We start from the raw sequence: 25,326 nt of genomic DNA on the forward strand, positions 1-25,326 counted from the left end.
CGGACTGGTTCGCTTGGTCGTTAGCCGGACTGTTGCCCTGCATCGCGAGCGAGCCTGCGTGGTAGGTCTGACCGGTGGAATGGAGGGGAACTGTTGAGTTGGGATTTCCTGGAAGGGTGGACGAATATAGCAGGGAGGTGGTTGGAGAGATATGGAGGGGGCAACGGAGAAGTTGTAGGAATGCTGTCAAATGGTCATCGTTCTCATGTCGTATGGCTTACACTGTACATTATGTGACTCTCGTGGTCGACGCCTTCTTCGTCCCTCGTCCTCGTCCTCCGCCTCACGTACTCATCACCTGTCTTCCCTCTCCACAGCCCCTATGCCAGCTTCCCTGGCACAAAGGGGTGTCCGGCACTCAGGCCCCCGTCCACCGCCCAAGCCTGCCCGTTGACTGTTGTGGCGTCAGCGAACGTACATACATACGACAGCCAAGGCTTTTCCCGCTTCTCAACAACAACCGAAGAAGAAACTTACCGTAGCTAGCCTCATCACTGGCCAAGAACAAGACGACGCGCGCGACCTCGTCGGCGACGGCGCCGCGCTGCAGCGGATTCAGCTGGCCGATGCGGCGCTGGGTGCCGCGGGCGCGGGCCATGTCATACATGGCCTTGGTCATGCCGGTTTCGATGACGCCCGGGCAGATGGCGTTGCAGCGCACGCCCGAGCCCGTCAGCTGGAAGGCGGCCGTCTGCATGATGGAGATGACGGCCGCCTTGGAGGCCGAGTAGTCGGTGGCCCCCGCATTGGAGCGCAGCCCGGCCACCGACGCCGTCGACACAATCGACCCGGACGGATACGGCTTGCTGGCCGACGTGACCGTCATTGCTTTGGCTGCGTACTTTGCTGCCAGGAAGACGCTTGGATCTTGTCAGGATTGGAGCGATTGGTGGGGAGGGGGACCGCGGTACCTGAGAGCATTGACGCGCATCGACTTCATGAAGCTCTCGCCCTCGGTGTCAAACAGATGCTCCCCCTGGGCGATGCCGGCGTTGGCAAACATGACGTCCAGTCTTCCATACTTTTTCAGCGCCTCCTCGACGACGCCCTTGACCGACGCCTCGTCGGCGGCGTCGAATCGGCGGGCGTGCACGTCGACGTCTGGATACAGCGCCTTCAGCTCTCGCTTATGCGTCTCGAGGTGGTCGCCGCCAAAGTCGCACAGGAACACTGCTTTTGCGCCGTTTTGGGCAAACTGGTGCGCCGTGGCCCGCCCGATGCCCAGGGCGCTGTTTGCGCCTGCGGAGAAGTAATTTGGATTAGCAAGTCGATGTCTTGGTTTGGCGCACGTGAGTTCTTTTGTTGGTTGGCAGTCGGCCTGGCTCCCTTGCCGTTGTAGCTGCTGTACGCACCGGTAATGATGGCTACTTTACCCTTAAGCCGTCTTGGGTTTGAACATGAGTTAGACGCCTTGGTAGAACAAGAAATCTCCGGGAGACAACATACGGCCCTGCCGAGTCATCGGCGATGCGCTGAATCTTGGGGATATCTTCAAAGGTGCCTGGGTCTGGTGGCGGTTCCGAAAGTTCCTTGCTCTTGGGAAGGGCCGGGATGTCTTTGCGCTTTGCGCTCATGCCGGCAAACTCGATTCAGCAAGAAGAAGAATTCCACTGTATCTGTTGTCAGGGCAATGGAGGCGTGTGCTGTCAATGAGAAGCAGACGGTCAAGATGATGTTGCGGGGAAGTCGACCTCGGCACAGGCGTCTGAGGCAAGGATCTGTTCGTTCGCTTACCTGACAGGCTACATACATACATACATGATGGCCTCTCGCGACATCCAACGTCTTGACCGTTCACTCCGTGTCCCTCTCCACTGCCCATGCCTAGGTACTCGCCAAGTCGGTCTGACCGTTGCAAGTCGCACGCGCAACACCATCATGGACGCGGATGCAACGACGCCCGTTTCAAACCATCGACAGTCGCACCTGACGTTTGCAAAACGCAACAACAACGCAGATGACGACTTCAACCGACAGGCTGTGCGACTGGTCGGGTTGGGGATGATATCAGTAGGTTGGTTGTTCAAAGGTTTCTTTTTCACTCAGTGAGCCAGCCCAGCCGTCCGTGTTCATCGTTGCTGCCCAGCCAGACAAGAAAGACAGTCGACGCACCGCACCCCTGCATCAGCTTCTCAGTCAGCCCCCCCCCCCCCCCCCTGGCCTGGCCTGGCCAAACAATGTCGCCCTCACTCTCATTCCCACTGATTAAAGCTCTGCGCTCCCTCACTCCGCGCCAGCCCATCCGAGATCTATCTCCCTCACTGCGAGCGACCCTTTCCAAATTTCTGAACACCCCGGAGCACAAGCAGGCCAAGGTCAAACCCTAAACAATCGCAAATCAACCGACCAACCACGCGTCCCACGTGCTGCCATGGCCGACACCCTCACCCTCTCGACCACGCCCGCCGCCAACCTTGAAAAGGGCCATCCTGGCATGTTCGACAGCAGGCCTAGCTTCAGACGCGCTCACTCGAAGCCTTCCCCTATTCCTGCTGCACCCCGGCCGGATCAGCTTCTCCAAGTGCCCGAGAAACAGGCCTCGACCACCTCCGGCAGCGACACGATGGACCAATTCACCCCCTTTCTCATCTCCAAAAGCTGCCATGTCTTCATGCTCAACAGCACGCTGCACCCGGGCGGACAAGCAACTAAAGCCGCCGTCTCCGCCGTCCTCAGCGCCATGCAGTCTTTGCTGGCATCCCCGACCTCGCCCTCGCTCTCCGCCCTCGAAGAAACCTACAGCTCGTGCGTCTCGGCAGCTTCCGCCAACGGCCAGCCTTGGTCTGTCCATCAAAAGAACCTCTTCGGCGCAACCTTGCGCAAGCTCGGCCACGAGCCCGCCGTCGACCAGCTCGACTCGTGGTTCCGCCTCTACAAGAAGACGTACTACACGCACCTGTTGCCGCCGAGGGGCCTGCTGGCGCTGTTTCGCACTCTCATGCGCGCGGGCGCTAAGATCATTGTCGGTGTCGAGCCAGATGTGAGCCGCGATCAGGCGGCGTGGGCCATCGAGCACCTGTACCTGTCCAACTTTGTCGACGCCATGACGGTGGTGGGAAGCAGCGAGAGAGACGCAGAGACAGGGCAGACGCCGTTTGCAGACATGCTAGCGCGGTTGGGCGTCGGGCGCGAAGAGGTGGTCATGTTCTGCGGCGAGCAGAGCGACTGCGAGGGCGCGCGCAGAGAGGACGTGGATGCGGTGCTGGTCGATTTGGATGCAGAGGAGAGTGGTGTGCGTTGGGATGGAGAGGGAAGCAAATGGCGCGTGGCAGGCTTCCTCCCCGTTCGCGAGGCGATACGCCGGTCCTTGCCAGACGACATGCAGCGCGACAGGAGCGTGGATTCGGCGCGCATGTGAGCGCCAACCCATCATCCACCCACCCTCCCGCCGAACCAACCACCTCGACGCATCCAAACACGCAACTAAAACACAAACTACCGCATCGCCTGCCGTCGCGCGGCTTCGGCGGTACGGGACCACGCGGGCGAGCGGAAGAGCTTGGCCGCTGGGTACCTCGATGTCTCTCTCGCGTCGCGTCTCTTCAGGCGTGCACGCACCGCGCTAAGCATGACACCTTTTGCTCCGGCATCTCACACACAAGAAACCTCATACTCCACAGACATCCGCAAACCATGATGGCAGCAGCAACCCCGTGCGCAACGCACCATGCACCAACCTCTCTCCGGTCCGCGGCGAGGGCACCCCCACATACATGTCAAGAAGCTGTCGGGTGGACCAGCGTCCGTGTCCGTCCGTATCTTTCCACCCCCAGTTTTTTTTTTTAAAACCTCCTCCCCCATGCACCTGGATCCCCCACCTAACCGCGCTGCGCCCGGGCGGCGGGCGCTTTTCTTGTCGATTCGAAATACCTGCCACTCCCCCCTCTTCCACCTCTCTTCGTCGCTCGCCTCTTGCCTGCTTACTGATACTTCTACCGCCTATCTTGCAGTCATTCCCCCTTGCTGGACGACCCCCTTCCCCTTGTTCCCCCCCAAACTTAAAAAGTAAACTCCCTTTTCTTCTTCCATACTCGATTGATCTTTACTGTAACGGGCGTTTGGCGGACGGGCGGAGGGGCTGGCGAATCAGGACAATCACAGATTGCGTGTGTTGCTGTGCTTTGCTAGGCAGATGTGCCCGCGTTGCTCTTCCTCCTTCTACCCTCTCTGTGTTGTATTGTACTTCAGGCATCAAATTGTTGGAAGCAATGGCCTCTGCCGCCGCTAGTGTGTTTCCATCGCCGGCTGCAGTCTGACCCTGTGAAGGACTGGGAGACAACGTCAGCGACGCTTATCGACCACCCACCCATCCATCTGCTTGCTTGCTTGCTTAATTGATCGCCCCAAATGTTTTGCCGCAAAGACGAGCTGCTGGCTCTTCTCGATACGCAGGCTTTCTGTCCCTTTCCAGTCTTTCAGTTGGTTAAGCCTTGCTGGATGACGAGGACAAGCATGGCGCACCGAATGGCAAAACAAAATATTTTACATGGAAGTAGGCACTTTGATTGAACCCAGCAGCAGCTGTCATACCGTCCAGAACTTTCCATCCACGTCCCAATCCAACCACTTCCTCATGACCCCAGATCCCCCCCCCCCCCCCCCCCAATCTTCCACAGAAACTCCCAGTACCGTCCACAGGTTCCGGAATCAACACAACTTGGGCCCATCTCAGCATCACCCTCCAGATCAGATCCACCGAGGAAAGGAAGAGAGAAGTCTCCACCTGGCACGGTCGTGGACCTGTGGGCATCGTTCACCAGGCCGATTTTTTTTCACGTGGTTTACTCCACGATTGGAATGCGTCCGATGCCAGTTGTGACCGTGCAGGTACAGCTCTAGGGATACAATCGCCGAAGCCGCGCGCGATCAATCAGACATGGTGGCCGTAGCGGAGAAGTGTGACGGCTACTTGTGTTTTTTGGAGTTCTTGCTCTCGTGCTTTTGTTCTGGGGGGGTTTTTTTTTTCTTCCCCTATTCCTTCGAAGCCTTGGTGGCAGTGACGTTGGCAGCTTCCTTGGACCTCTTCTTCTTCTTCTTCTTCTTCTTCTTCTTCTTCTTCTTCTTCTTCTTCTTCTTCTCCTCTTTCTTCACCTTTTGCTCTGGCTGCGGCGCCTCTCTCTTGGATTTTTGAAATCCCGAATCATTGACCTTGCGCCTCTTCGGCCTTGGCGGCAATTCTTCGTCACTGCTGGTCTCTGTGTCGTCGCTACTAGTCTCGCCGTCGTCGCTACTAGTCTCGGGCTCTCCCTTGATGTGTTGCTTGGCCTTGGCCTTGACCTTCGACTTCAGATTGACAAGCTGTCTCTCATTTTGGGCGTTGCGTCTCTTGGTCCTCGCCGCAGGGACAGGCTTTTCATCCTCCAGTTCGCTCTCGCTTTCATGTTTACGTTTCTTGGAACGCTGGACCATTTTCGGCCCGGACTGCTTAGCCTTGGACTTCTGCTCTGTGTCGTAGTGTGCTGCCTTTTTCTTTTGTCCGTGCTGGAATTTCGAAAGGCCATCGTAGTCGTCCTGATCATTGTGCTTGCGCTCGCCCTTTTCGCACGCCTTTTCGAGGAATCCGACTCTCCTCTTCACTTTTCGACGTGTAATCAGTGCTCCAATCTGTAGAATCGTCTCCTAAAGGCTGCTGGTGCTTGACTTTCTTATGGTTCGCAGGCGGCGGCTGCACCATGGGCTTTTCAATGGAGCGAACGATAGGACTAGAAGCTTGTGGCGATGGACGGATTGGAAGTTGAACTTGTTGGTCACCGCTGAATCGAGCGAAGAAAGCATATGCACCCTCGGTTCCATCCTTTTCATAAAAGAAATTCAACGCTTCCGAAAACAGATCCTGATCATGTCGAACCTTGCGCAGATGCTCCGGGAGGATCTCTGGAAGGATTTGTGGTTGCGGCAATTGGATTTCGGGAAGGGGCTTTGCTTTCGGCTCTGGCTGAGGCTCCGACCGAGCCTTTACACTGCTTTCTTTCGTCGCATAGAAGGCGTCTCTCTGTGTCCTCATGGCGCCAGCCTCGAAGCAGTTGAATTTGGTGGTGTGATGAGAACAGCGATGGCGACAGAACGGCGTTCGACATGGCTCTTCGTGGATGTATCCGCACTGACTGCATTGTTTTTCAACGCTGTCACCACTTGCCGTGCTCTTTCCAAAATCATTTTCCCGAGTCTTGCTGGTTACCTCTGCACTGGCAAAAGCATTGCCCTCGTCTCGCTGCGATAATTGTTGGAAATTCCTTGTCTCTTCGACAGCTTCTCTTTCGGCCTTTTGCCGGGCAGCTTGGGAGCAAGTGATTCCCTTGACGTGGAAGAGACCACACTTGGGGCACTTTTTCACTTTGCATCTCAAGGTTTTGTGATGTCCTCCGCAACGATTGCAGACACTGGGCTGTCCATTTTTAGCACTCATTTTCTGGGTCTTTATCTCTGAGTGTGTCTTGAAAGTTGCTTATTTTATCCTGCCGATTGGACTGACGCAGCAGTCGTGAGGGAGAACTGAAGGCGGAGAGGAAAGAAGAGCGAGAGAGAGAGAGAGAGCGAGGAGGGCGAAGGGCGAAGGACATTGATTGAACGGGGTTGTTCAGATCACGGCGGCGCTAACAGTGCCTGATGGGCTCAGCGGCACTCAGGTCGTCGACGTGGAAGGGACGCGCCTTCCTGCTCGCTGCCCACAGCCTACCTTACACGCAAAACACTGCCCGAAAGAATTGCCGCCAAAGAAGAAATGACGGACACTTCTCGGTTCGAGCTACAGGTATGGACAGGCTGTGATGGCGGACGACTGCTCCCTAGAGGATGTCTCACACTGTGTGGTCTTCGACGTTCAAGACAATGAAGGCGGGGAAAGACTGATAGCTGATGGCGCGACCATCATCCTCATGTCGAGACAGTCCTATGTCCTTCCTTGCTCTTTTCGACTGACGAAGGAAAACATGATACCTGACCGATGCCTACGAACTGAGCCCATTCGGTTCCAGGGTCAATCTCCAGCAGTTCGATGCACAGGCCACTCAAGATTCCAAATTTGGAAAGCGCAGGAGGTCCTTCTCCAGACCATGGCCAAGCAGCCACGAAATGATCATTGAAAGTTTCGATAACCACTTCTCGCAATTACCAAAATCTCTCCTGACAAGCCAACAACTCCCATCGAGCAACAAGCTGACAGGCCCCATCAACAATGTCAGCTAGAGCCTGCAAGGATAGCAACTCGCGCAACCGCAACAGCGAACCAAACCTTCTCAGCTGCGCTCTCGCCACCACTCTCAAGACAGTACAACCCCCGACCGCGGACAGCGAGGCCTAACGAGCACGCCACCCTCTACCGGGGCTTTCGGTGGTGGTGTGGTGATAGCCCGGTGAACAATGACCCGAAGCACGCCTTCGCTGGCTTTCGCAACGAGGCCTGGCCTGGTCTCGTCGATAGAGCTTTACTAGAAGCGATCGATTTGCGGCACAATTATTCCGCAGCTGGGGGGGGGGGAAAGATGATGCCGTCCCTTGACACCGTTGTTTGTGAGTTGTCGGTTGTGAGCAAGGCAACAGACTCCCGTACCGCATTTGCCGTTATCGTGCTTCCGCGTGTTTCAAGACCGAATCAGAGAGCAGAGGAGCCTTGCAGAAGAGGAATGGAGAGCGCGGTGTCTCGAACAAACAAGAAAATATTAGCGCGGGCTATCATTGACTGTTGTGACAAGAGTGATGAGGTCACCTCAGAGACAAGACTTTTCGGTCAACCAAGCTTTCGGTCGACGTTTGGATTTGGCGCTATGCTGCTTGAAGGATAGCCTGCCGACGCGGCCGTTGGACACCGGATGCCGCAAAAGGAAATGAAGTCGTCGCCCCGGGACAGCGCACTCCAATGGTGCGTGCATGTTTGATGCAAGGCTCAGTGAAATCGATGCAAGGCTCAATGAAATCAAAAAGCTTGTGAATATTTACAGGTACTAGGTCAACTTGGCCCCTCCCGCAGAAAAAGAAGGTGGCTTGTCGGCACGTTGCTCACCTCCAATCGTGATCTGGACATTGCATCTGCAAGCCCCCGCGAAACACTCCTATTCAACTTTTACTCATGAACTTGCTCTCAGAACCGCCAATCCCCTGACTGTCTCAAACTCAAAGCTCTACTCGCTCGCGGCAATCTAGAAAAGCGAACCAGCCAACCTGATGTTGACTGTCTTGGTCTGCGTGTAGTTGGCAAGAGCCTCCTCGCCGAGCTCACGGCCAATACCGCTCTCCTTGTAACCACCGAATGGCAGGGCGTGGTGCAGCTGGTTGTAGTTGTTGACCCAGACAGTGCCAGCGCGGAGGTCGTTGGACACGCGAATAGCAGTGTTGATGTCCTTGGTGTGGACCTGTAAAGAATTGCGTCAGTCATAGCGCAGGGGCGATAGCAAAAGGGCCGGGGAGGAAAAGAGGGGGGAATGGGGCAAAGCCTCGGGGCAAAGGAGCCCGAACCGCGAGCGGAGCACAGATTTTCCGGAGCTGCGAACGTTTGCGGAGGTGGCGAGCGGGGGATGACGAGAGGTGTCATTGGTCAAGAGCCAGTGAACTTACAGCTGCAGCCAATCCGTAGTTTGTGTCGTTACCAATCCTAACGGCCTCGTCTGCGTCCTTGAACTTTGAAATAGTCTGTTCCGATGAGTTAGCAAAGTCTACAATAGCGGAGGTCCAGTTCCGCCGGTGGGACAGAGGGGAACGTACCACCACGGGGCCGAAGATCTCCTCATTGCCTATTCTCGCATCATCCGGGACGTTGGAGAAGATGGTCGGCTCAATGAAGTAGCCCTTGTCACCCTTGCGCTTTCCACCAGTCTCGAGGGTTGCTCCCGATTGCTTGCCGTGCTCAATGTACCTATCAGAGAGTCAGCGGAGCACCGCCAGTGCAAAAGAAGGCGCCTTACTCCATGATGCGGTCAAACTGCAATTGAGAGACCTGGGGCCCTTGGAAAGTGGCAGCATCGAAGGGGTTGCCAACGACGTTCTTGGTAGCGCGCTCCTTGAAGCGAGCCAAAAACTTGTCGTAAATGCTCTCCTGCACGTAGATACGAGAACCAGCACAGCAGCACTGGCCGTGGTTGAAGAAAATGCCAAAGTTGGCCCACGAGATAGCGTCGTCAATGTCGGCATCCGCGAAGATAATGTTAGGGCTCTTGCCGCCAAGCTCGAGCGTCACCTTCTTCAGGTTGGAGCCCGCAGCAGCCTTGAGGATTTGACGGCCGACAAGCGTCGAGCCGGTGAAGGCAACCTTGTCAATGTCCATGTGCGAAGCAATCGCCGCTCCGCAAATCCTGCCAAAGCCAGTGATGTTGTTGATGACACCAGGGGGGAAGCCCGCCTCCTTAATGAGGGTCGAGGCAACAAGGGCGGAAAGGGGAGTCTGCTCAGCCGTCTTCATGACAATGGTGTTGCCAGTGGCAATGGCAGGGCCAATCTTCCAGGCCCACATGAGCAGAGGAAAGTTCCAGGGAATGATTTGACCGCAAACGCCAATCTAGCATGCTAGTTAGAGACGCGGAGACGACCAATTGATTGTACAACTTACCGGCTCCTTCTTCACGTAGGCGAAGACGTCGTTGTTGGTGTGGACGACCTTGCCCTCGACCTTGTCTGCCCAACCTCCGTAGTATCGCAGAGTGGAAGCTGCCATGTTGACGTCGGACATGGCCATGGACAAGGCCTTGCCGTTGTCCAGAGATTCCACAGCAGCAAGCTTGTCGGCATTCTTCTCGAAGAGCTCGGCGAGCTTCACGAGCAGCCTTCCACGGTTCTCGGGAGTGACGTGTCTCCACTCGCCCTCAAAAGCCTTGCGGGCAGCAGAAACGGCAATGTCGACATCCTTCTCGGTGGCCTCGTGTACGGAGCAAATGACCTCTTCGGTCGAGGGGTTGATGACCTCGAAGGTCTTGCCGTCGACGCCCTTGACGAACTCGTTGTTGATGAAGCTGTAGCAGAGCCGGCGTCAGCTGCGGGAGCGCCTCTGGCAGCGCGGACACACTTACAGGCCGGTGGGCTGCTCGTACTTGCCGGTGGACGGCGTCGAGAGAGTGGTCGTAGTCATTGTGAAACGTGGGAGAAACGGGGTATCTTGGAAACAAAGAGAAAAGCAGGACGAGTGTGAGGGGTGGCTGAAGGAATGCACGCGGGGTAGAAGAGATCTTTAAGTAATGCACTGGATCATGTTGGCAAAGGAAGCAACCCCACAAGGACCGGCCATCTTGCCAGTGGCGCTTGACGGTGCCGGGCTAGGATGGTTGGACTCGGGTTGAGGGAGACGGATGGAGAGAGGGGCCCTCGGGCTGAGGGCGGGGTAATTGTTGCGAATCAGCGTCTGGCCTCGACGCGCCGTTACTTATCACGCAAAACTCCACGGTCCGTCCATCCTAGACGTCTTGAGCGATCCAGGTCCACCTCTTTGTTCACTTTGCGCAGCTCAACCGCCCCGTTGTGCCCGCCTCAACAGCGAGGCCCTGCTGCGGGCCCCACGAGAGCACCCCAGGGGCCCCACCACCGCCTCGCCAGCCATCTTCCCTTCGAGCGAGCGCCCGAGCAGGGGGTTCCACGATCCTTCATCCGGCCACCGAGGTAGACGAGCTCCATCAGGCAATTATTCAGCACCTTTCGTTTTTGTCGTGCGCGCCTTGGCTCTCCTTCGTCGTGTCGTGCTCTCTTGATCCTCACCTCCGCGTCTCCACAGCCGCGTCTGGGGCTGGGGGAGCCCAAGCTTGAGCCCGCCCCGCAATGCGACCTTTACGCCGCCGTCTTTGTTGTGCGGTGTGGGCTGTGTTCTCCTTTTTAAACGTCACACATGACGCACCCACCCATGCCATCGTGTCCATTACCTCGTCTGCCAAGCATCGTCACAAGGCGCGTGCCTTTCAAGTTCTCGTTGTGGGTTGCCAATTTCCTTTTGGAATTTTATGCTCGTCTCTATGTATTCGCAAACTTCGATTCCGTCCGTGGGCAAGACCAATCCGCCGTCGAGAATAAAGGGTTTGGTTGGAGAAACAGGAAAAGAAAAGGCAACTCTCAGCCAGGCGAAGAAAGCATTCTGATCGTCGAGCGCCCCAAGTCATTTTACAAGTGAGAGGAAAGAAGCACCGGTATCCGCCGGTAGCGATGAGTAAGGTAAACGTCAGGCCTTGAGTTGGGCCTATGTTGAGTCATCTCAATTTGTCATCTCCTCATCCGATTTTCGAGCTGCGTCCCTTCACTGTTCATGTCGTCAACTTGGCACATTTAAAAACTCTTTGGTGTGCAACTCACCATAACCTCATCTTCCATGCCGGTGTCGCCTCCGTTGGCAATTGCCTGCACAGCGCCTCCGTTGGTCGCCATGGCAGTGTCGCCATCCGCAGCGGCAGGGTTGGAGCTGTCAAAGTAGTCTTGCATCTCCGCATCAAGCTCCTCCGCCGTCTTAGGCTTCGCGCGGTTGGCGTTCCTGCCACGACGCTTCTTGCCCGCTTTCGCAGCAGCCGGCTTGGCAGTCGCCGGCTTTGGCTGGGCCTTCGCGGCTGGCTTCGGTTGCCTTTGGAATATTAGCGGAGATCAACAAACGTTCTAGGTCACACTTACTGGACGCGCTCGGAGAGCGACTTCGCCGGGGTCGGGGCGGGAACTTCTGAGGCTCCGAGAATTACTTCAACCTGAACGTTGTCAGCAAACCTGCTTTATCCAGCTTGTCAGGCAACACTAACCTTCATTGGCCTGTTGTCAACTTTGATTCCGTTGTACTTGGCAGCAGCCTGTGCCGCCGCACCAGCCTGAGAGAAGATGACCGTGGCAACACCGCGGCTCTGACCATTGGGGCCGTACGTCAAGAGAACCTTTTTGACGGGTCCAACTGATTTACTGAAGTACTCCTATGAAGAACGATGGGATTAGTCGGGAGTCACCACAAAAGTTTCGAGTCCCAGAAGGTCTTTGAGCGCGAAGAATGTGCACGGCTTCTCGACACCATCGCGACCAGACGGCGGTCCAAAGAGGAACATCAATAACAACATCAGTTCAGCGAGCCAGCAGTGAAAGTTAGTAAGCGGAAGAGCCAGAATAGTAAGCCAAGCCCCTGGCAAGCTGTCTGGATCCCGGGATAGCGATCCACACCGTGCATGGCCTCCAAGCCATCGGTCGCTCACTCAGATCTCTTCGACAAGGTTTGGAGACCCTTTGATCAGTGCCGGATTCCTCGGTTACGATCCGATAGGGTCTTCAAACACGCCCTGGTGGCCTCGGAGCAAAGAGAGCCCGTCGAACGCTTGGCCTTTTCCAAAGTAGACCAGTCGCCAGCTGCATCAGCCCATTGCCGCTGGCTAAATTGTCCGCCGCATGGTTCCAGTCAAAAAAGTCGTGGACATTCTGGGACAGGATGATTGTTGCCGACCGGTTGACTCTTCCAATCCCAGTGTAATGCTGTGCTGTTCACTGCTGCTCGCTGACACCAATGCTGCCAAAGACAGTGTCAGAGTCCAAGTTGTGGATGGGGATCACCAGTGAAGGTGGGCCCCTTGACCAGCACTCTCAACCATCTGCATCTCTCTAGCTGAGCTGCTTGCCAGGCAGTCAACTATGCTGGAGTAGATGTAACGCAGGACGGTGCAACAGGGATCTATCTCGCTCTCTGCATCAGGCAATTTTCAATGCGAGCAAGAGAATGCGAGAGATCTGCCTTGTTGGAGTGAGGTCTACCAGCATGTGCGCGCGGTATCTGAAAAACTTCCATGTGCCCCCCGGAGGTTCTCAAAGAAGATGCGAGGATCGTGCGTCTCAAAAGGAACGGCGATAGGAGTCCAAGGCTAAGCGGCCTTCGCGCTCAACATACCTTAATCTGAGCTTCATCGACATCATGAGGCTAAGGCGAGTTAGAAAGTAATCTCCATGTCTGAGTCGGATGCACATACCAAGTTGCTGACGAGGATCTTGCTGTCGCCAGAGGCTTTCGCAGACGGTCCAGTGGGGATGGGTTGCGTGGTGGGCTTGGAAACCTTGGTCTTCTTCTTCACTCCTCCAACGGGAGCAGCGCTGGCAGCAGGCTTTCCGCCAACGGAGCGACGGACACCCTTGGCGCGAACATTCTTGCGGCGGTTGGCCTTGAGGATGTCGTCGAGAGACTGGTTGAGCTTGTCGGCCATTTTTGAGCGACGGTGAAGTTGTGTTGGTCGTTTGAGAGCTGGCGATGCAAGGCTGAAGCCTGGATAGAAGAGTAGGGGGTTTTTAGAAGCTGGCTAAGCTTCAAGCAAGAGCGCAGAAGGAGGAGCTGGCAGTGGGAGTTGGCTTTGGAAAGACCTGTCCTCAAGAACGGGATGCACCAGGCGCGACAAGCCGGAAGACGGGCGGCAGCTGGTCCCAGGCTTTGAGCAGAGGTGAAAGACGCGGCAAAAGGAAACAAGTTTCGAGCGACACAGTAGAAGAGATGGGGCAGGCTGTAGTCGCGACAGGTCGGTGGCGGTTGATGGCGAGATGGGTTTGGGTGGAAGTGGAGTGTATGAGCGAGGGCGACGAGACGCTGAACAACGGCGCAGGACGCTCAATCGCGCGGTCGCGGCAGGGCCCCGTTCGTCTTGGCACAACAGAGATGAGATAAGATTAGATCTCCGCTTTGGCCATGCCTCCATGTTACCGCAAGCTCGCGACCATCAAGCTATCTCCATCCACAAGCTCCTACAGCGGACTATGGGCTGTCGAAATGGCGCTCCCAGGGGTATGTCCTCACCTCTTCTTCCTACAGTTTTCTCTAGGCTAACTTTTGCAGTGGAAATCTTTCAAATTCTTCGATGTCTCTCAAGTCCAGCTTCCCGACGATGAGAGCTCGTCGCTCTTCGAGGTATCCGATCCGCGTCGATACGCAAGAGGCCAACCTGACACATCTTAGAGGGGAAACATAACCGCCGTTGCGTCTGGATCCGAAAATATCTTTCTGGGCAGTGCAGATGGCATCGTTCGCATCGTGTCGAGTGCCTTCAAGGTTGCTCGCTCGTTCCAGGCCCATGAAACCGGCGCCATCACGCACATAAAGCAAATTCAGGGTACCCCATTGCTGGTCACGATCGCAGAAGACTTGCCCAGTGAGCCGACTCTCAAAGTATGGGCTCTCGACAAGTTGGAGAAGAAGACAGGCATTCCTCGATGTCAATCGACTCTGACCATTCATAATGGTCGTAAACCATTCCCTGTCAGTATCTAACATCTCGACCAACTTTTCTTTGCTAACTTGGGAGCAGATTTCTGCATTCGCCGCCATGGAAGATCTCTCTCAGCTCGCAGTGGGCTTCGCGAACGGTGCTGTCACGGTCGTAAGAGGTGACTTGATCCACGACCGTGGTGCACGTCAACGTACCGTTTTCGAGACAGAGGAGCCAATTACTGGAATTACTTTCAGCGAAGGGAACATCACCACGCTCTACATTGCAACCACCGGCAGAATTTCAACCCTCGTGATATCGGGCAGGGGCCAGGGACAGCCCGCCCGATCTCTGGACGAGCAAGGTTGTGGAATCGGCTGCATGACTGTTGATAAAACTACTGGAGACGTTATTATGGCCCGGGACGATGCCATAGTAACCTATCGGTTGAATGGAAAAGGGCCACAATTCGCATACGAAGGTCCTAAGAAGAACATTACTACTTACAAAGAGTACATCGCGGTCGTATCGCCTCCGAAAGCCAATACTATCACAAGAAATCCGACCATGCGCGCCTTCGGGAGTAGCCAAGTCGACGACTTCTTTTCGACCTCAAACTTCACATTGCTGAACCCTGAGTTGCACATTATTGCACATCAAGAAGCCCTCTCTGCTCAAGTGCAGACCGTCTTTGTGGAATGGGGGGATTTGTTTCTCCTCACTTCAGATGGAAAAGTAAGGCGCCAATTGTTTTGATGACAGCCAACACGCTGACGTATGTCAGCTCTACAGATATCATGAAAAGTCGCTGCAGCAAAGACTCGAATTGACCTATCTACGAAACCTTTATCCCCTAGCAATCAATATGGCGCAACGAGCCGGTGTAGATCCTGCACAGATGAACATAATCTTGCGGAAATACGGTGATCACCTTTATCAGAAGGGTGACTACGATACCGCGATGCAAATGTACCTCAAAGCCATCGACAATACCGAGCCATCTCAGGTCATTCGAAAAGTGAGATTGGTTCGAGTGCCACCTTTCCTGGATCCAACGCTTACAATTCATAGTTTCTAGACTCTCAACGCATACACAACCTCATTGAGTATTTGGAAGAACTCCACGAGCACCAAAGGGCTACGCCAGACCACACAACCTTGCTATTGAATTGCTACGCCAAACTCAAGGATGTAGAGAAACTTGAGACGTTCATAAAATCGCCCGGAGACCCAAAATTCGATCTCGATACCGCAATTTCAATGTGTCGCCAAGGTGGATACTACGACCAAGCTGCTTACCTGGCTCGAAAACACAATGAACATGAGCTTGTCGTGGACATCTTGATTGAAGATTCAAAGAAGTACGCCGAGGTTTTAGCATACATTTGGCGGCTCGAACCGGAGCAGGCGTACCAAAATTTCATTAAGTACGCAACGGTACTGCTCGAGCATTGTCCAAGAGATACAACACAAATCTTCATCGACTATTACACAGGAAGCTTCCGGCCCAAGAAAGATGCAGTCATAATCCAAAACGCCCCCGCTTCTTCCGGAGGGATTGGCATCGCGACATCTGCGGTGCAAAATCTTGCCGCACTCCTGCCGCTGCCCTACATGAACACCAACAGCATTCAATCCCCTGGCGTCGGGGACCAGAAAACCACTGCAAGCCAAGCCCAAATCATAGAAACCACAAACGATGAGACTCCCGTTGAGTACGAAGTTCCGAAGCCGCGTACAGCCTTTTCCTCCTTCGTGGACCATCCAGATGAATTCATCGTGTTCCTCGAGGCATGTATCGATTCGTCGGGCCTGAGCGACGACGATAAGGGCGATCTCTACACAACTCTGTTCGAGATGTATTTGCATACAGCCGCCAGCAACAAGGGCAGTGAAAAGCAAGATTGGGAAAACAAGGCAAAGCAATTGGTGGAGCGAAAAATCGTTTCCATTGACAGTTCAAACGTTCTCCTACTTTCTGAGCTCACCAACTTCAGAGACGGTACCATACTTGTCCGGGAGCAGCAAGGACTTCGCGCCGACATCTTCCGCGCTTATACTGCTGCCAAGGACACATCTGGCGCCATCAAGGCGCTCCGCAAATACGGCCCCGAGGAGCCCTCGTTGTATCCCGTTGCACTGGCATATTTCACCTCCTCTCCCGACATTCTGGAGGAAGCAGGTGACGAGTTGGCCATTGTGCTACGCAAGATTGACGAAGACGGTCTCATGGCGCCTCTTCAAGTCATTCAAACACTCAGCAGCAACGGAGTTGCCACTATGGGCATGATTAAGAGATATCTGGCCACAACAATCGAGCGCGAGCGCGCTGACATCTCCACAAACCGGAAAATGATCGCTACCTTTGCATCAGACACAGCGGCGAAACGTGCGGAGCTGGAGGCATTAAATACCAAGCCTCTTGCCTTTACTGCGGCCCGCTGTCAGAGCTGTGGTGCCGGGCTCGATCATCCGACGGTCCACTTCATGTGCAACCATTCATTTCACCAAAGATGCTTGAATGTGGACTCCGAACGTGATGTCGAGCACCCCATGAGCAAAGTCGAGTGTCCCAAGTGTGCTCCGCAAAATGCAACCATACGGGCAATCAAGAAAGCACAAGAGGAAAGTGCAGACAGACATGACATCTTCTTGGACGCCTTGTTAAGAAGTAGGGACAAGTTTGGGACGGTGAGCGAGTGGTTTGGCAGAGGGGTAATGAGTGCCGGGTCCTCCGAGTGAAAGCAGACCCCTGGGTATGGCCCTTCCCGGACTCAAGACATGTGGCACGGTTTTCTCTTCTTTGTTGATACGCTTCGCTGAATACCTTTCAGACCCCCCGGGAAACTGACAACGACGAGGCGATAAATAGGATATGGCGCGTCAGTGCGCTGCGCGGAAATCCAACCTTGTTGACCAATCACGCATCGTGACCTTTTTCGTGTGCTGGTCATGGATATACTCCTGTTGCGCTTCCTGAAGTACTTAGCTGCATCTACAGATTCGACCTACAATACAAGGCACCCAGATCACAAGTATGACGCGCCTGCAAAGCACAATTCCTGTTTTCGCGCCCAACATTGGCCTCGCACTAATCGTATTCTGTCTATAGCTTAAAAAGAACAGAAGAGGTTATCTTACGAAAAGCCAGATTTTCATGCTTACCCTGCACCAGCCGCTGTGAAGCTTTGAAGATTTGATTGCAAATTCTAGCCCTGCCGACCTTCGACGCTTGGCTTTTCTCTTCTCCGGCCGTTGCTGCCCACCAATATTCAATCCAAGGCGCTCAATTCCCCGAGGCCTTTGAGGGCTTGCGCTCCACTCGTGAACACAAGCCTTCCCGGCCGCAGCGTTCTCTATCCATACCAACTCGCGCTAGCGCGTTCATCTTCGTCCAAAATCTTGGAATTTCTATCCAACTGAACGCCAGGTTCATGTAGCATTTGTAAGCGAAACCCAGGGCTTCGAGAATACGCGCTTACTAGTGGAGCAAAGCTAGAATTAACACTAGGCTGAGCCGAAGTATCGTACAATTGACTTCATGAGCCAGGCTTCGTCTCCAATGGCCGGGCAACGGCTGCAAGCCTGCCGCTGCTCCTTTGACCAATGATGTTATTGTGCTAAGTGCACAAAGTTGAAAATGGTCTGCCTGAAGGACATATGCCCCGTCCGCCGCTGGAGCTTCGCCGAACCAACCCTGCTAGTACTCCCGAACCTCCCGACTTGGGTATCTAGGCATTGACAACCGGAGAACCGGTTGCCAACAGCAGTTCGCGCATTAGCGGTGTTTCTCTTTTGCGCTTCAGGGCTCATGCCAAATGCGAATGCGAGCGCGTCCTTCGACCTGCTTGAGCTTGGTAGCGGTAAGTGCCAATCCCGTTTTTACGCCGCGGCTGATTTTGTGTGCTCAATCCAACAAAGTTGATCATTCGGGAACAGTATTGGATCCATCATTTGTTGACGAGACTCCCTGAGCCCTTTTATCCAAAGTTGTTGTGGCTCAGTTACTCGTGTTATCAAACGACTGCCAAGAGCCAAATGAGAGGCATTGCCTTACACGTCGTATTATCCTTGATCTTGGCTGTCGAGGCACGTGCTGGTAATACCGTATAATCTGTGCATGGGTGCTCCTTAAAGTGCCTGCCTTCCCCCCACGATTTAAATCCAAGTTTTAATCGCTGATCACCAGTCACTATTCTCGAAAAATGGTGTTGAAAACAACAACAGTATTGTTTGGGCTTGGAGCGCTACTCACAGGAACCTTTGCTTCCCCCGTGGCCGTGGGGCCCGATCCAGAGGCCGACGTCTTTTATGTCTGGTCCGACTCATCACGTACACGTTCCACGTCACTTACTCGACAACTTTGAACGACTTTACTGATCATCATTTACTAGGATGCGACCCTGCCAACCCGCTTGATATCAAGATCACAGGCTCCTCAAACGGAGTTGCTAAGGGAACCGTGCAGTCCGATTCTGACATTGTGGGCCAACAGCTGCCCACAGGGGAGCTCCAGTTCAAGCTCAAGGCCCCCTTCGTAGGAAACTACGTTGTCTCCCGTAAGCGCGGCCAGCCATACCCCTCACCTGAAATCAAGATCGAGCTCTCTGCGAAGGGCACTCAGCCGGCGGGCATGGCGACTTACGTCCCCGGCTGGATACCTGCCGAACTGGACAGAATTTCCTGGACCCCCGACCCAAATGTCAAAGACCAGAAGGTCCTCAAGCCGAGCTTGGACTACGTGGCTCAGCTCGGGGAACCGAAGCAGGGCAAGGAGGAAACCATCACGACCAACACGTATGCGGATGCGCTTTGGATCGTTTGGGTATGTCATGAACAAATGTACTTTGTTCGGAAAGTATATACTGACTTTGCAAAGTGCTCTGGCGAGAGAACGAGAGCTCTCAACACTAATCTGCGCACGAGACTGACAGGTGAGTTCCCCATCTTCTGATTCCATGGATGTTCTTTCGCTGACCCGATGCAGCTGCACCTCCAACAACAAATCAGAAATCTGGCGGCGGTGGCGGGGGCGCTTGGAATGCTGGTTAAGTGCGTATCGCAAGCTTAACATTTGTACAAATTGAAATTATGAAGCTCACAGCCTGACAATATTTTCCCATCCGGAGTGACAATCGATTCATTTCCCGCTCGGTGGAATCGTTCCCACGTGGACGCTGATTCGCTGCGAGGCCCCAAGACTTGTCGATTTAGGCTCCACCTTGCATTTAACCTTAACTTACCCCCGCCCTTTTGCCTTATTGTAGACTTGCCGCCTGAGTCCATTTAATTCCAACTCTGGCATTTTGCCGCACAACCCTAACGATTCCCACATTTGGTGCCCCGAAAGGTTGATGCGGAGCGGGATGTCCGCTCACATCGAAGGCTAAAAAGATTCATCATTTAATACGGTCCGATTACGAAGCCTATAGTCTATTCCCCTCTTTTTGTGCCTCTAAGTGTTGACACTAAAGAGCGTTCATACTTTCCCGCCGGAATTCAGCGTGAGCGAGTTAGAACTCTTCTTTTTTCAACTTCCAGTTAGGTAATCAGTTAAAAGGTCCATCTTCTGGCTTTCTAACTCCAGTATTTGATATTAAATCTATATGTATATATGTAAAAGAGTTGCGTCTCATTGAGGGGTGTAGTAAGGGGATTTTAGCTGCCTTATTGGCCGTGCTAAATGAAAGGGACAAAATCAACACGATTCCCCATCATTCTTCCGCCCCGCTCTCGTTTTTTCTTTGAGAGTCGCTGACGCTGAACACCGGTCTGAGAGTAGCACAGAGCAGACCATCCAGCAACTTCGATTCCAACAAACTACACCCTCCGACAAAAAGTGCCCAACCCCAGAAGGCATCCCACGCAGAACAGGCAGACACGAAGTTCCCGGAAGTAAGCGAAAGTCTACTGCGCCCTTCCTCCGCTCTGCACTACGTACGCCGCGCTGCACAGCTGATGCTGGGCCTGCCGTAAAACTAGGACAGACCAACCCCGGCGTCACAGGTATGGGACTACCGGTGAGCTGGCGCATGGGTCTCTGAGGCTCCCACCGCATATACGACTGACTGGGGCGCGAGAACCGGTGTTGTGGACTTTTGTGCTGTTGGGTCTTGCGCCGCCTAGACCTGCCAGGCTCGATCCTCCCAAAACCACGCGACGGGCAAGAGAAGGGCGTTTTGGTGGGTGGGACAGGTGCACACGGTTCAAAAGAAAGTGTTGGACTGTGTTGTCCCATTAGGCTTCCCTGTCCTGAGGCGGACACGGACGTATGAGGGCTTTTGATGACTCTGGCGCCTAGGAGCTGTTGGGTGCCAGCTGGACGGGTCTGCGGAGGCAGAAGAAAGGAATTGCGCACGGCTGGGGCGTACAGGAGAGAGAATTAATCTTGATGGTGCCCGCTTGGAGCAGACTGGGGTCAGTTGGAGACGGTGAGGGTGTGCTGTTTGACTTACCAATTGCGGTTGAGGCGTTTGGCACGCTTCATCTTGACCCTTTCAGACAAGTCAGTCCAACGGGCTGGGACACATGGCATCGCCCTGGACTTGGAAGCGCCTTGGTTCTGATGGTGGGCCCCACCTGAGTATGCACGGCAGCCTCATGTGTTGGAGGCTTGCGGGTCAGTGGAGAAGTCCGGTGTCTGGTACACCCTTGGGTGCTCAGGGGCAAATGTGAGTATGCTGCCAGCATGCCCAAGATACGAAGACGGACATGCCGTCGGCCATTCGGGCATGTGCGGTCCACACCATCTTCCTTCCGAATGTTCCCCAGGTCAAATCTTTTCCAGTGACCCGGTGTTCGGTCTCGATGAACAACTCCGCTGACATGGGATGTGGCACTGCTAGCACACCTCCTCTGCGTGAGTCTGCCGCCTGGGCTTGGCGATTATGCCAGGACACTCTCACGGGTACAGTGCTTCGGCTGCTTCACACTCCGATTCGAGCCCTCTTGCTTGTGTCGCTCGTTGTCACCGCTCCTTGGGATCACTGCCTGGAAGAGCCGAGATTACCGCATCTCAAATTTCCCTAAAACCCGGAAATGCATGTTGCCGGATGCCTTTCTGAGGTTGATTGACGAGAGAACTCTCGTGACCGCCTTGTACAAGTCATACGGAACCCCTGTCTCAGCCATCGCCGGCGGCTCTTGCCTGGCGAAACTCCAGCCTTCCGTCTGCCAAAGACCTGACAGTCGTTGCGTCCAAGATTCTCGTGGGTGGGCGGCATGGGCTCGGGCCAGTGGAAGTCGAACGGGATTTCCCAGCAGCCACCTAGGGCGTTAGACTTGCGCCATTGAGCAGGCTGCTTCAGGTTGCTTTTGTTCTCAAGGCTTCGAGCATGAGCATCACCAGATCTGGCTTGGGGAGTATCAGGAACGGTTAGCATCGGCATCTCCAACTTGGAGGACTGGATGGCAACACCAGACTAAAGCGCAACATGTAGGGTAGCATCCCAAACGAAATTTCCGATTAGCTAAAGTAGTGATCACTTTTCACTAACAAATTCGCCAGGCTTGCTTCTTCCCGAAGGATTCTGCAAGCGAAGCGAACCGCTTGTTTTCTTTTGACACGCTCCGAGCGCCACTCTCCAGTGCGCTGCACGCAAAGTGCTTTTTCCCTTCTCATTGGAACACTTCGCCATGTGCAAGCTTCCCCTGTCCTGCAACGTCGATCCCACGAGGGCCTGAAAGTAAGCAAAAAGAAGCACGAGCACGAGTAGAGGCGTCGGCGTGCACGAGCATTTCCTACTTGCAGATGCCCGGGTGAAGAACCCACAGCGCCAGTATCAAGGCGCCGACGACGTACAATACTTTGTACATCGACGGGGTGGCTCTGGCGACAGACGGAGCTTGCCCATCCAAGGTTTTCTTTTGACAGTCGCTTAGCAGGAATTAGGTAATTGGCTCTGGGATCACGCACCTTGTCTCCTGATGATACGTCACTACTGTAGAGGGCTTTCTCCTGCTTCTCGAGGTCACGATCGGGTGGGCTCATGCACTTGCTGTCTCCAGCAGGCTGCACTTCCAGAACCTCCACTTGCCTCTCGGGATCGGAACTCGGAATCTCTCCGACGTGCGCACCTTCATGTGCGTAGTCAGATCCCGAGGCTGCACTTGGGCGATCTTCATGCTTGACTTTGACTGCCGCAATGGACTTCAGGAGGAGAGAAAAGTCACCATCTTGCCCACCGAAGAAGCTGGACCTCAATTCAGTATGAAAAAGCAATATACAAAATGATCATAATGATGCAACACTGACCTTCTTATCATTATGCCGAATCTCTTGATGTTTTTCAAGTCGATTTTCGGCGCGTCATGATCCTCGCGGCCCCTGTAGGTGGCTCGGAATTCTTTCCAGGGGATAAAAAGTGCGACTGTCTGGTTGTGTTCGACACTGAGCTCTGTGATATCAAAGTCAAATTCGTATGAGATAGTTGATTGCTCCCGTCCAGTATCCGGATCCCGAGGAAGGAGTTGGTTCTTGATGTTGAATGTGTATTTCTTGTCTGAATCTTGAGATTAGTAGAATAGCCATTGAAATTGATTCCGAGCTTTCTTTACCATCGGTATCGGCATTCTTGACGACTTCAATTTGGATTCCGTCATAGCCTTCAAGATTCCAAGTCCGATCCTCGCCCACTGTGCGCTGACTAGCAAAGCCCGCACCTCCGAGCGTCTTGATGTCGAGATGACCGTAAAACCGGGCGACGTCGTTTGGAGGCGAAGTTCCAAGATGAGACTGGCGTGATAGTTATTCTCAAGTCAGAGGCAAGCCAACGATCCTGTGTAACTCACAACAGAGCGCCCACCTCGGACACGATCGTCGCTCGACGTCCAGTCCGATGAATTCCAAGCGCTGTGATGATTCAGCAAGTCTGCTCCATATCTTCTGAGTTTAAACATACAGCTCGCCACCAAATATGGGCAATGCTTCAGCAAAAGGCATCATTTCGATGAGTTGTTGATGTGTTGTTGTTCGAGTGCAACACGGGACAATGATGTAAACTCTGATGATATTGGGCAGGCGCTTGGGCCAGTGACGCTAGCCTCTATAGTCAAAGAAAACCAAGTTTTCCGGCTGGTTGGCTCTTGCAAGCCAATCATAGAAGATATATTTTACATAATTCCATTTGCGGTCTGCCCCATCCGTTGTCACCATCTCGAAGCAGACCGCTTTCGTTCTCCCAACTCACCAAAATCCAGCATCATTGAGGCCGGAGCTTTCCTTCAAGATGACAACCGTTCAGTACACAGATGAAGATTTGTTGCACGAGCCGTACAATCCATTTTACCACGTTTTGCCGACAAAGCCCGTCATAATTAACCAGTGAGTGGCACGGCGCAATATTGGGGAGCCAGCAAGCTAATACAACGGACATTTTCAAGAGATAACAACTACGATCGATTCGTCTTTACAGAACGCCCGATATGTGGACCTCTGTTGTTTGCAAACAACACGTCGGACGCCAGAGACCATTGTGCGAATGAACGGAGTATGGTTGCACCTGCTTCTTCTCTGGCCCGAGTCTGACATGAACATCAAGCATTCCTCTCATGGCTCCGACTCTCTATATATATGGCCATCGTGTCGGTCGCCATAGTCATCAGTTTCCATGTCAAGAACGAGCCATCTGATTTCGGTATGTCACGTGAGTTGAACAAGACATTCCGTCTTCCAACTTCTCTCCAGGCCGGGTCTGAACCTCGAGTTTTCTCACTGACACTTCTCTTAGAGAAGCGGATGGCACTGCCATTTGGAATCATCTTTTGGCTGTTGTCTCTAGCATGTCTTGCGTCAGGCATGGCGAATTACATCCACACCGTAACTCGATACAGTACAAGACGTGCCTTGGTGCAGTCAGGATGGAAGACACAAACGGTGAGACTTCTCCCCAAACAAGAATCCTTTGTGACTCACGGTCAAAACAGGTCTTCACCGTTGTGGCAATAGCCATTGTTGCAGCCTGCATATTGTTTCTATCCACTAACGCAAAAGCGAATAGATGAGCTGCCGCCTCGTAAGCTCCCATCAATCGACGATCCCCCCAATCATTTTTCACATACTCATACCGCGTGCATAGCTATAAAGCAATGCCTCTCCAAGTCGTCGTAGATAATGAAATCAAACGTCAAGCATCGCCCAGGTCGTGTCATCAACGGTCGTGTAGATTACGCCAGCCCCCAGCAGCTCGTCACCCGCCTTTGCAACGTCGGCCATGTCCAGGCGCGTCCTCGCCGCAATTTCCTGCATGTGCAAGCCCTCGCTGCTCTGCGGCGCTGTTCGCATAATCTGCACCACCCTCTGTGCGTCCCTGCTGAGATGGCGAATATCCGGACCGCCTGCGTCGTATCCGCCCATTGGGTGGTCACCACCCGCATCGCCGTTGGCATTTTGGACAGGCTTTGCATCTCCTCCAGGCACACCTCTCGTGAAGAACAGGTGTACGGCTGTCGCTTCCAGCAGGTGGTACTGGACTTCGTTGTAATCGGAGAGGGGGCGGACAATGTGGCCACCAACGTGGCGCTTGCTGCCATAAATGCGCAGCTTGCCGAAGACACGAGCGTACGCATTCTCTGTAAGTTTATTATCGACCGACTCGAGTGGGTTCTCGGCGTCCGAGTCGATCCACTGCTTGACCTCAACCGTGCCGGTGCCGTCGTCGAACTTGTAGGTTATGTTTGTGCTTTGTTGCGAGATGTTGCGGATCTGTCCAACGAAGGTGATCTGTACATCCTCAGTCTAAGTTCCCGGAGTATCCTGCTGTGTCTGCCTCTACCTGCGATATGCCTTGGCCGTCGATGGTGAACTCGGACTCGTGGGTGTTGTGTGCATCGTTGATTTGCTTGATTGTGACTGGTCTGAGGGTGTCCTTTGCGTAGCCCTGGAGAAGATCAGTAATGACGAGACGGTGAGTACAGAGCATCCTACCTTGGACGCGCTTCCAGGACTTCCTTGGCTGCCATCAGGTGGCATGAAGCCTCCACCACCGGCACCGCCTTGAGCGCCGTAAGAGGTGGTGGAGTAGTTACCGTAGTTGTTTCCGTAGTCTGGGTGAGATTAGCCGTGTCATCTCGAAGAATCCAAAAGATTGCAGTGTATGCATACCCATTTTGAAGGGTGGCGATGAGGTTGGAGATCAGTTGGTGCGGATCCCGTCGAAATGTCCAGTCAACACGAATCCCGCCGACGCGCAAACGCGCCCGCGGCTGGTGAACGCGA

At 54.1% G+C, this 25,326-nt stretch overlaps 11 protein-coding genes across 11 annotated transcripts; 5 read left to right on the plus strand and 6 right to left on the minus strand.

Annotated features, from left to right (window-relative positions):
- Nucleotides 1-320: 320 nt before the first annotated feature.
- On the minus strand, nt 321-1,574 carry IWZ02DRAFT_486803 (uncharacterized protein; the record flags this gene model as incomplete). The annotated part of the gene is made up of 5 exons (XM_066769298.1): nt 321-394; nt 478-860; nt 912-1,239; nt 1,290-1,384; nt 1,447-1,574. 5 exons carry the CDS (start codon nt 1,572-1,574, stop codon nt 321-323), a joined length of 1,008 nt encoding a protein of 335 aa, XP_066627305.1.
- A 674-nt stretch (nt 1,575-2,248) lies between these two features.
- Nucleotides 2,249-3,536, plus strand: IWZ02DRAFT_24030 (uncharacterized protein). Its single transcript, XM_066763057.1, has one exon. The coding sequence runs from the start codon at nt 2,372-2,374 to the stop codon at nt 3,356-3,358; it is 987 nt and encodes a 328-aa protein (XP_066627306.1). The 5' UTR covers nt 2,249-2,371; the 3' UTR covers nt 3,359-3,536.
- IWZ02DRAFT_24147 (uncharacterized protein) lies at nt 3,510-4,336 on the plus strand. Its single transcript, XM_066763080.1, has 2 exons — nt 3,510-3,566; nt 3,621-4,336. Exon 2 carries the CDS (start codon nt 3,714-3,716, stop codon nt 4,254-4,256), a length of 543 nt encoding a protein of 180 aa, XP_066627307.1. The 5' UTR covers nt 3,510-3,566; nt 3,621-3,713; the 3' UTR covers nt 4,257-4,336.
- A 635-nt stretch (nt 4,337-4,971) lies between these two features.
- On the minus strand, nt 4,972-6,004 carry IWZ02DRAFT_496023 (uncharacterized protein; the record flags this gene model as incomplete). Its single annotated transcript, XM_066770161.1, has 2 exons — nt 4,972-5,619; nt 5,672-6,004. The coding sequence occupies 2 exons, from the start codon at nt 6,002-6,004 to the stop codon at nt 4,972-4,974; spliced, it is 981 nt and encodes a 326-aa protein (XP_066627308.1).
- Nucleotides 6,005-8,325: 2,321 nt separating this feature from the next.
- IWZ02DRAFT_439999 (putative aldehyde dehydrogenase) lies at nt 8,326-10,130 on the minus strand. The gene is made up of 5 exons (XM_066766806.1): nt 9,996-10,130; nt 9,539-9,938; nt 8,898-9,487; nt 8,698-8,848; nt 8,326-8,625 (listed from the first exon to the last, which is right to left on the minus strand). Exons 1-5 carry the CDS (start codon nt 10,052-10,054, stop codon nt 8,524-8,526), a joined length of 1,302 nt encoding a protein of 433 aa, XP_066627309.1. The 5' UTR covers nt 10,055-10,130; the 3' UTR covers nt 8,326-8,523.
- Nucleotides 10,131-11,141: 1,011 nt separating this feature from the next.
- Nucleotides 11,142-13,285, minus strand: IWZ02DRAFT_24232 (uncharacterized protein). The gene is made up of 6 exons (XM_066763093.1): nt 12,891-13,285; nt 12,812-12,841; nt 11,691-11,855; nt 11,569-11,639; nt 11,260-11,521; nt 11,142-11,206 (listed from the first exon to the last, which is right to left on the minus strand). The coding sequence occupies exons 1-6, from the start codon at nt 13,119-13,121 to the stop codon at nt 11,204-11,206; spliced, it is 762 nt and encodes a 253-aa protein (XP_066627310.1). The 5' UTR covers nt 13,122-13,285; the 3' UTR covers nt 11,142-11,203.
- An 81-nt stretch (nt 13,286-13,366) lies between these two features.
- Nucleotides 13,367-17,260, plus strand: IWZ02DRAFT_24268 (uncharacterized protein). The gene is made up of 6 exons (XM_066763096.1): nt 13,367-13,690; nt 13,742-13,813; nt 13,862-14,161; nt 14,211-14,846; nt 14,896-15,129; nt 15,183-17,260. The coding sequence occupies exons 1-6, from the start codon at nt 13,595-13,597 to the stop codon at nt 16,851-16,853; spliced, it is 3,009 nt and encodes a 1,002-aa protein (XP_066627311.1). The 5' UTR covers nt 13,367-13,594; the 3' UTR covers nt 16,854-17,260.
- Nucleotides 17,261-18,158: 898 nt separating this feature from the next.
- On the plus strand, nt 18,159-19,225 carry IWZ02DRAFT_24631 (uncharacterized protein). The gene is made up of 3 exons (XM_066763118.1): nt 18,159-18,443; nt 18,506-19,045; nt 19,099-19,225. The coding sequence occupies exons 1-3, from the start codon at nt 18,317-18,319 to the stop codon at nt 19,161-19,163; spliced, it is 732 nt and encodes a 243-aa protein (XP_066627312.1). The 5' UTR covers nt 18,159-18,316; the 3' UTR covers nt 19,164-19,225.
- A 2,321-nt stretch (nt 19,226-21,546) lies between these two features.
- Nucleotides 21,547-23,083, minus strand: IWZ02DRAFT_440018 (complex I intermediate-associated protein 30-domain-containing protein). Its single transcript, XM_066766807.1, has 6 exons — nt 23,012-23,083; nt 22,902-22,962; nt 22,668-22,845; nt 22,366-22,612; nt 22,027-22,303; nt 21,547-21,974 (listed from the first exon to the last, which is right to left on the minus strand). The coding sequence occupies exons 1-6, from the start codon at nt 23,053-23,055 to the stop codon at nt 21,852-21,854; spliced, it is 930 nt and encodes a 309-aa protein (XP_066627313.1). The 5' UTR covers nt 23,056-23,083; the 3' UTR covers nt 21,547-21,851.
- A 255-nt stretch (nt 23,084-23,338) lies between these two features.
- On the plus strand, nt 23,339-24,113 carry IWZ02DRAFT_504913 (uncharacterized protein; the record flags this gene model as incomplete). Its single annotated transcript, XM_066770369.1, has 5 exons — nt 23,339-23,433; nt 23,493-23,599; nt 23,651-23,746; nt 23,840-23,985; nt 24,036-24,113. 5 exons carry the CDS (start codon nt 23,339-23,341, stop codon nt 24,111-24,113), a joined length of 522 nt encoding a protein of 173 aa, XP_066627314.1.
- Nucleotides 24,114-24,139: 26 nt separating this feature from the next.
- On the minus strand, nt 24,140-25,326 carry IWZ02DRAFT_24705 (replication factor A2). Its single transcript, XM_066763130.1, has 4 exons — nt 25,213-25,326; nt 25,036-25,154; nt 24,884-24,988; nt 24,140-24,831 (listed from the first exon to the last, which is right to left on the minus strand). The coding sequence occupies exons 1-4, from the start codon at nt 25,214-25,216 to the stop codon at nt 24,229-24,231; spliced, it is 831 nt and encodes a 276-aa protein (XP_066627315.1). The 5' UTR covers nt 25,217-25,326; the 3' UTR covers nt 24,140-24,228.

The sequence above is a fragment of the Phyllosticta citriasiana genome, assembly GCF_038021145.1.
Source record: "Phyllosticta citriasiana strain CBS 120426 chromosome Unknown IWZ02scaffold_1, whole genome shotgun sequence".
NCBI lineage: Eukaryota > Fungi > Ascomycota > Dothideomycetes > Botryosphaeriales > Phyllostictaceae > Phyllosticta > Phyllosticta citriasiana.

What these genes read in the sequence shown, in the direction of transcription:
- IWZ02DRAFT_24030 (XM_066763057.1), top strand. Translation starts at nt 2,372, where the DNA reads ATGGCCGACACCCTCACCCTCTCGACCACGCCCGCCGCCAACCTTGAA.
- IWZ02DRAFT_24147 (XM_066763080.1), top strand. Translation starts at nt 3,714, where the DNA reads ATGTCAAGAAGCTGTCGGGTGGACCAGCGTCCGTGTCCGTCCGTATCT.
- IWZ02DRAFT_439999 (XM_066766806.1), bottom strand. Translation starts at nt 10,054, where the DNA reads ATGACTACGACCACTCTCTCGACGCCGTCCACCGGCAAGTACGAGCAG. An exon ending in TACGAGCAGCCCACCGGCCT is followed by an intron (nt 9,939 to 9,995) that starts GTAAGTGTGTCC and finishes GCTCTGCTACAG; the next exon opens with CTTCATCAACAACGAGTTCG. An exon ending in CCTACGTGAAGAAGGAGCCG is followed by an intron (nt 9,488 to 9,538) that starts GTAAGTTGTACA and finishes CTAGCATGCTAG; the next exon opens with ATTGGCGTTTGCGGTCAAAT.
- IWZ02DRAFT_24232 (XM_066763093.1), bottom strand. Translation starts at nt 13,121, where the DNA reads ATGGCCGACAAGCTCAACCAGTCTCTCGACGACATCCTCAAGGCCAAC. An exon ending in TTGACAACAGGCCAATGAAG is followed by an intron (nt 11,640 to 11,690) that starts GTTAGTGTTGCC and finishes GACAACGTTCAG; the next exon opens with GTTGAAGTAATTCTCGGAGC. An exon ending in TCGCTCTCCGAGCGCGTCCA is followed by an intron (nt 11,522 to 11,568) that starts GTAAGTGTGACC and finishes AATATTCCAAAG; the next exon opens with GCAACCGAAGCCAGCCGCGA.
- IWZ02DRAFT_24268 (XM_066763096.1), top strand. Translation starts at nt 13,595, where the DNA reads ATGCCTCCATGTTACCGCAAGCTCGCGACCATCAAGCTATCTCCATCC. An exon ending in TCGAAATGGCGCTCCCAGGG is followed by an intron (nt 13,691 to 13,741) that starts GTATGTCCTCAC and finishes TAACTTTTGCAG; the next exon opens with TGGAAATCTTTCAAATTCTT. An exon ending in AGAGCTCGTCGCTCTTCGAG is followed by an intron (nt 13,814 to 13,861) that starts GTATCCGATCCG and finishes GACACATCTTAG; the next exon opens with AGGGGAAACATAACCGCCGT.
- IWZ02DRAFT_24631 (XM_066763118.1), top strand. Translation starts at nt 18,317, where the DNA reads ATGGTGTTGAAAACAACAACAGTATTGTTTGGGCTTGGAGCGCTACTC. An exon ending in TGTCTGGTCCGACTCATCAC is followed by an intron (nt 18,444 to 18,505) that starts GTACACGTTCCA and finishes ATCATTTACTAG; the next exon opens with GATGCGACCCTGCCAACCCG. An exon ending in TCTGCGCACGAGACTGACAG is followed by an intron (nt 19,046 to 19,098) that starts GTGAGTTCCCCA and finishes GACCCGATGCAG; the next exon opens with CTGCACCTCCAACAACAAAT.
- IWZ02DRAFT_440018 (XM_066766807.1), bottom strand. Translation starts at nt 23,055, where the DNA reads ATGATGCCTTTTGCTGAAGCATTGCCCATATTTGGTGGCGAGCT. An exon ending in CCCATATTTGGTGGCGAGCT is followed by an intron (nt 22,963 to 23,011) that starts GTATGTTTAAAC and finishes GAATCATCACAG; the next exon opens with CGCTTGGAATTCATCGGACT. An exon ending in TTCGGCATAATGATAAGAAG is followed by an intron (nt 22,304 to 22,365) that starts GTCAGTGTTGCA and finishes ATTGAGGTCCAG; the next exon opens with CTTCTTCGGTGGGCAAGATG.
- IWZ02DRAFT_24705 (XM_066763130.1), bottom strand. An exon ending in GTCCTGGAAGCGCGTCCAAG is followed by an intron (nt 24,989 to 25,035) that starts GTAGGATGCTCT and finishes GATCTTCTCCAG; the next exon opens with GGCTACGCAAAGGACACCCT. An exon ending in ACGGCCAAGGCATATCGCAG is followed by an intron (nt 24,832 to 24,883) that starts GTAGAGGCAGAC and finishes GAGGATGTACAG; the next exon opens with ATCACCTTCGTTGGACAGAT.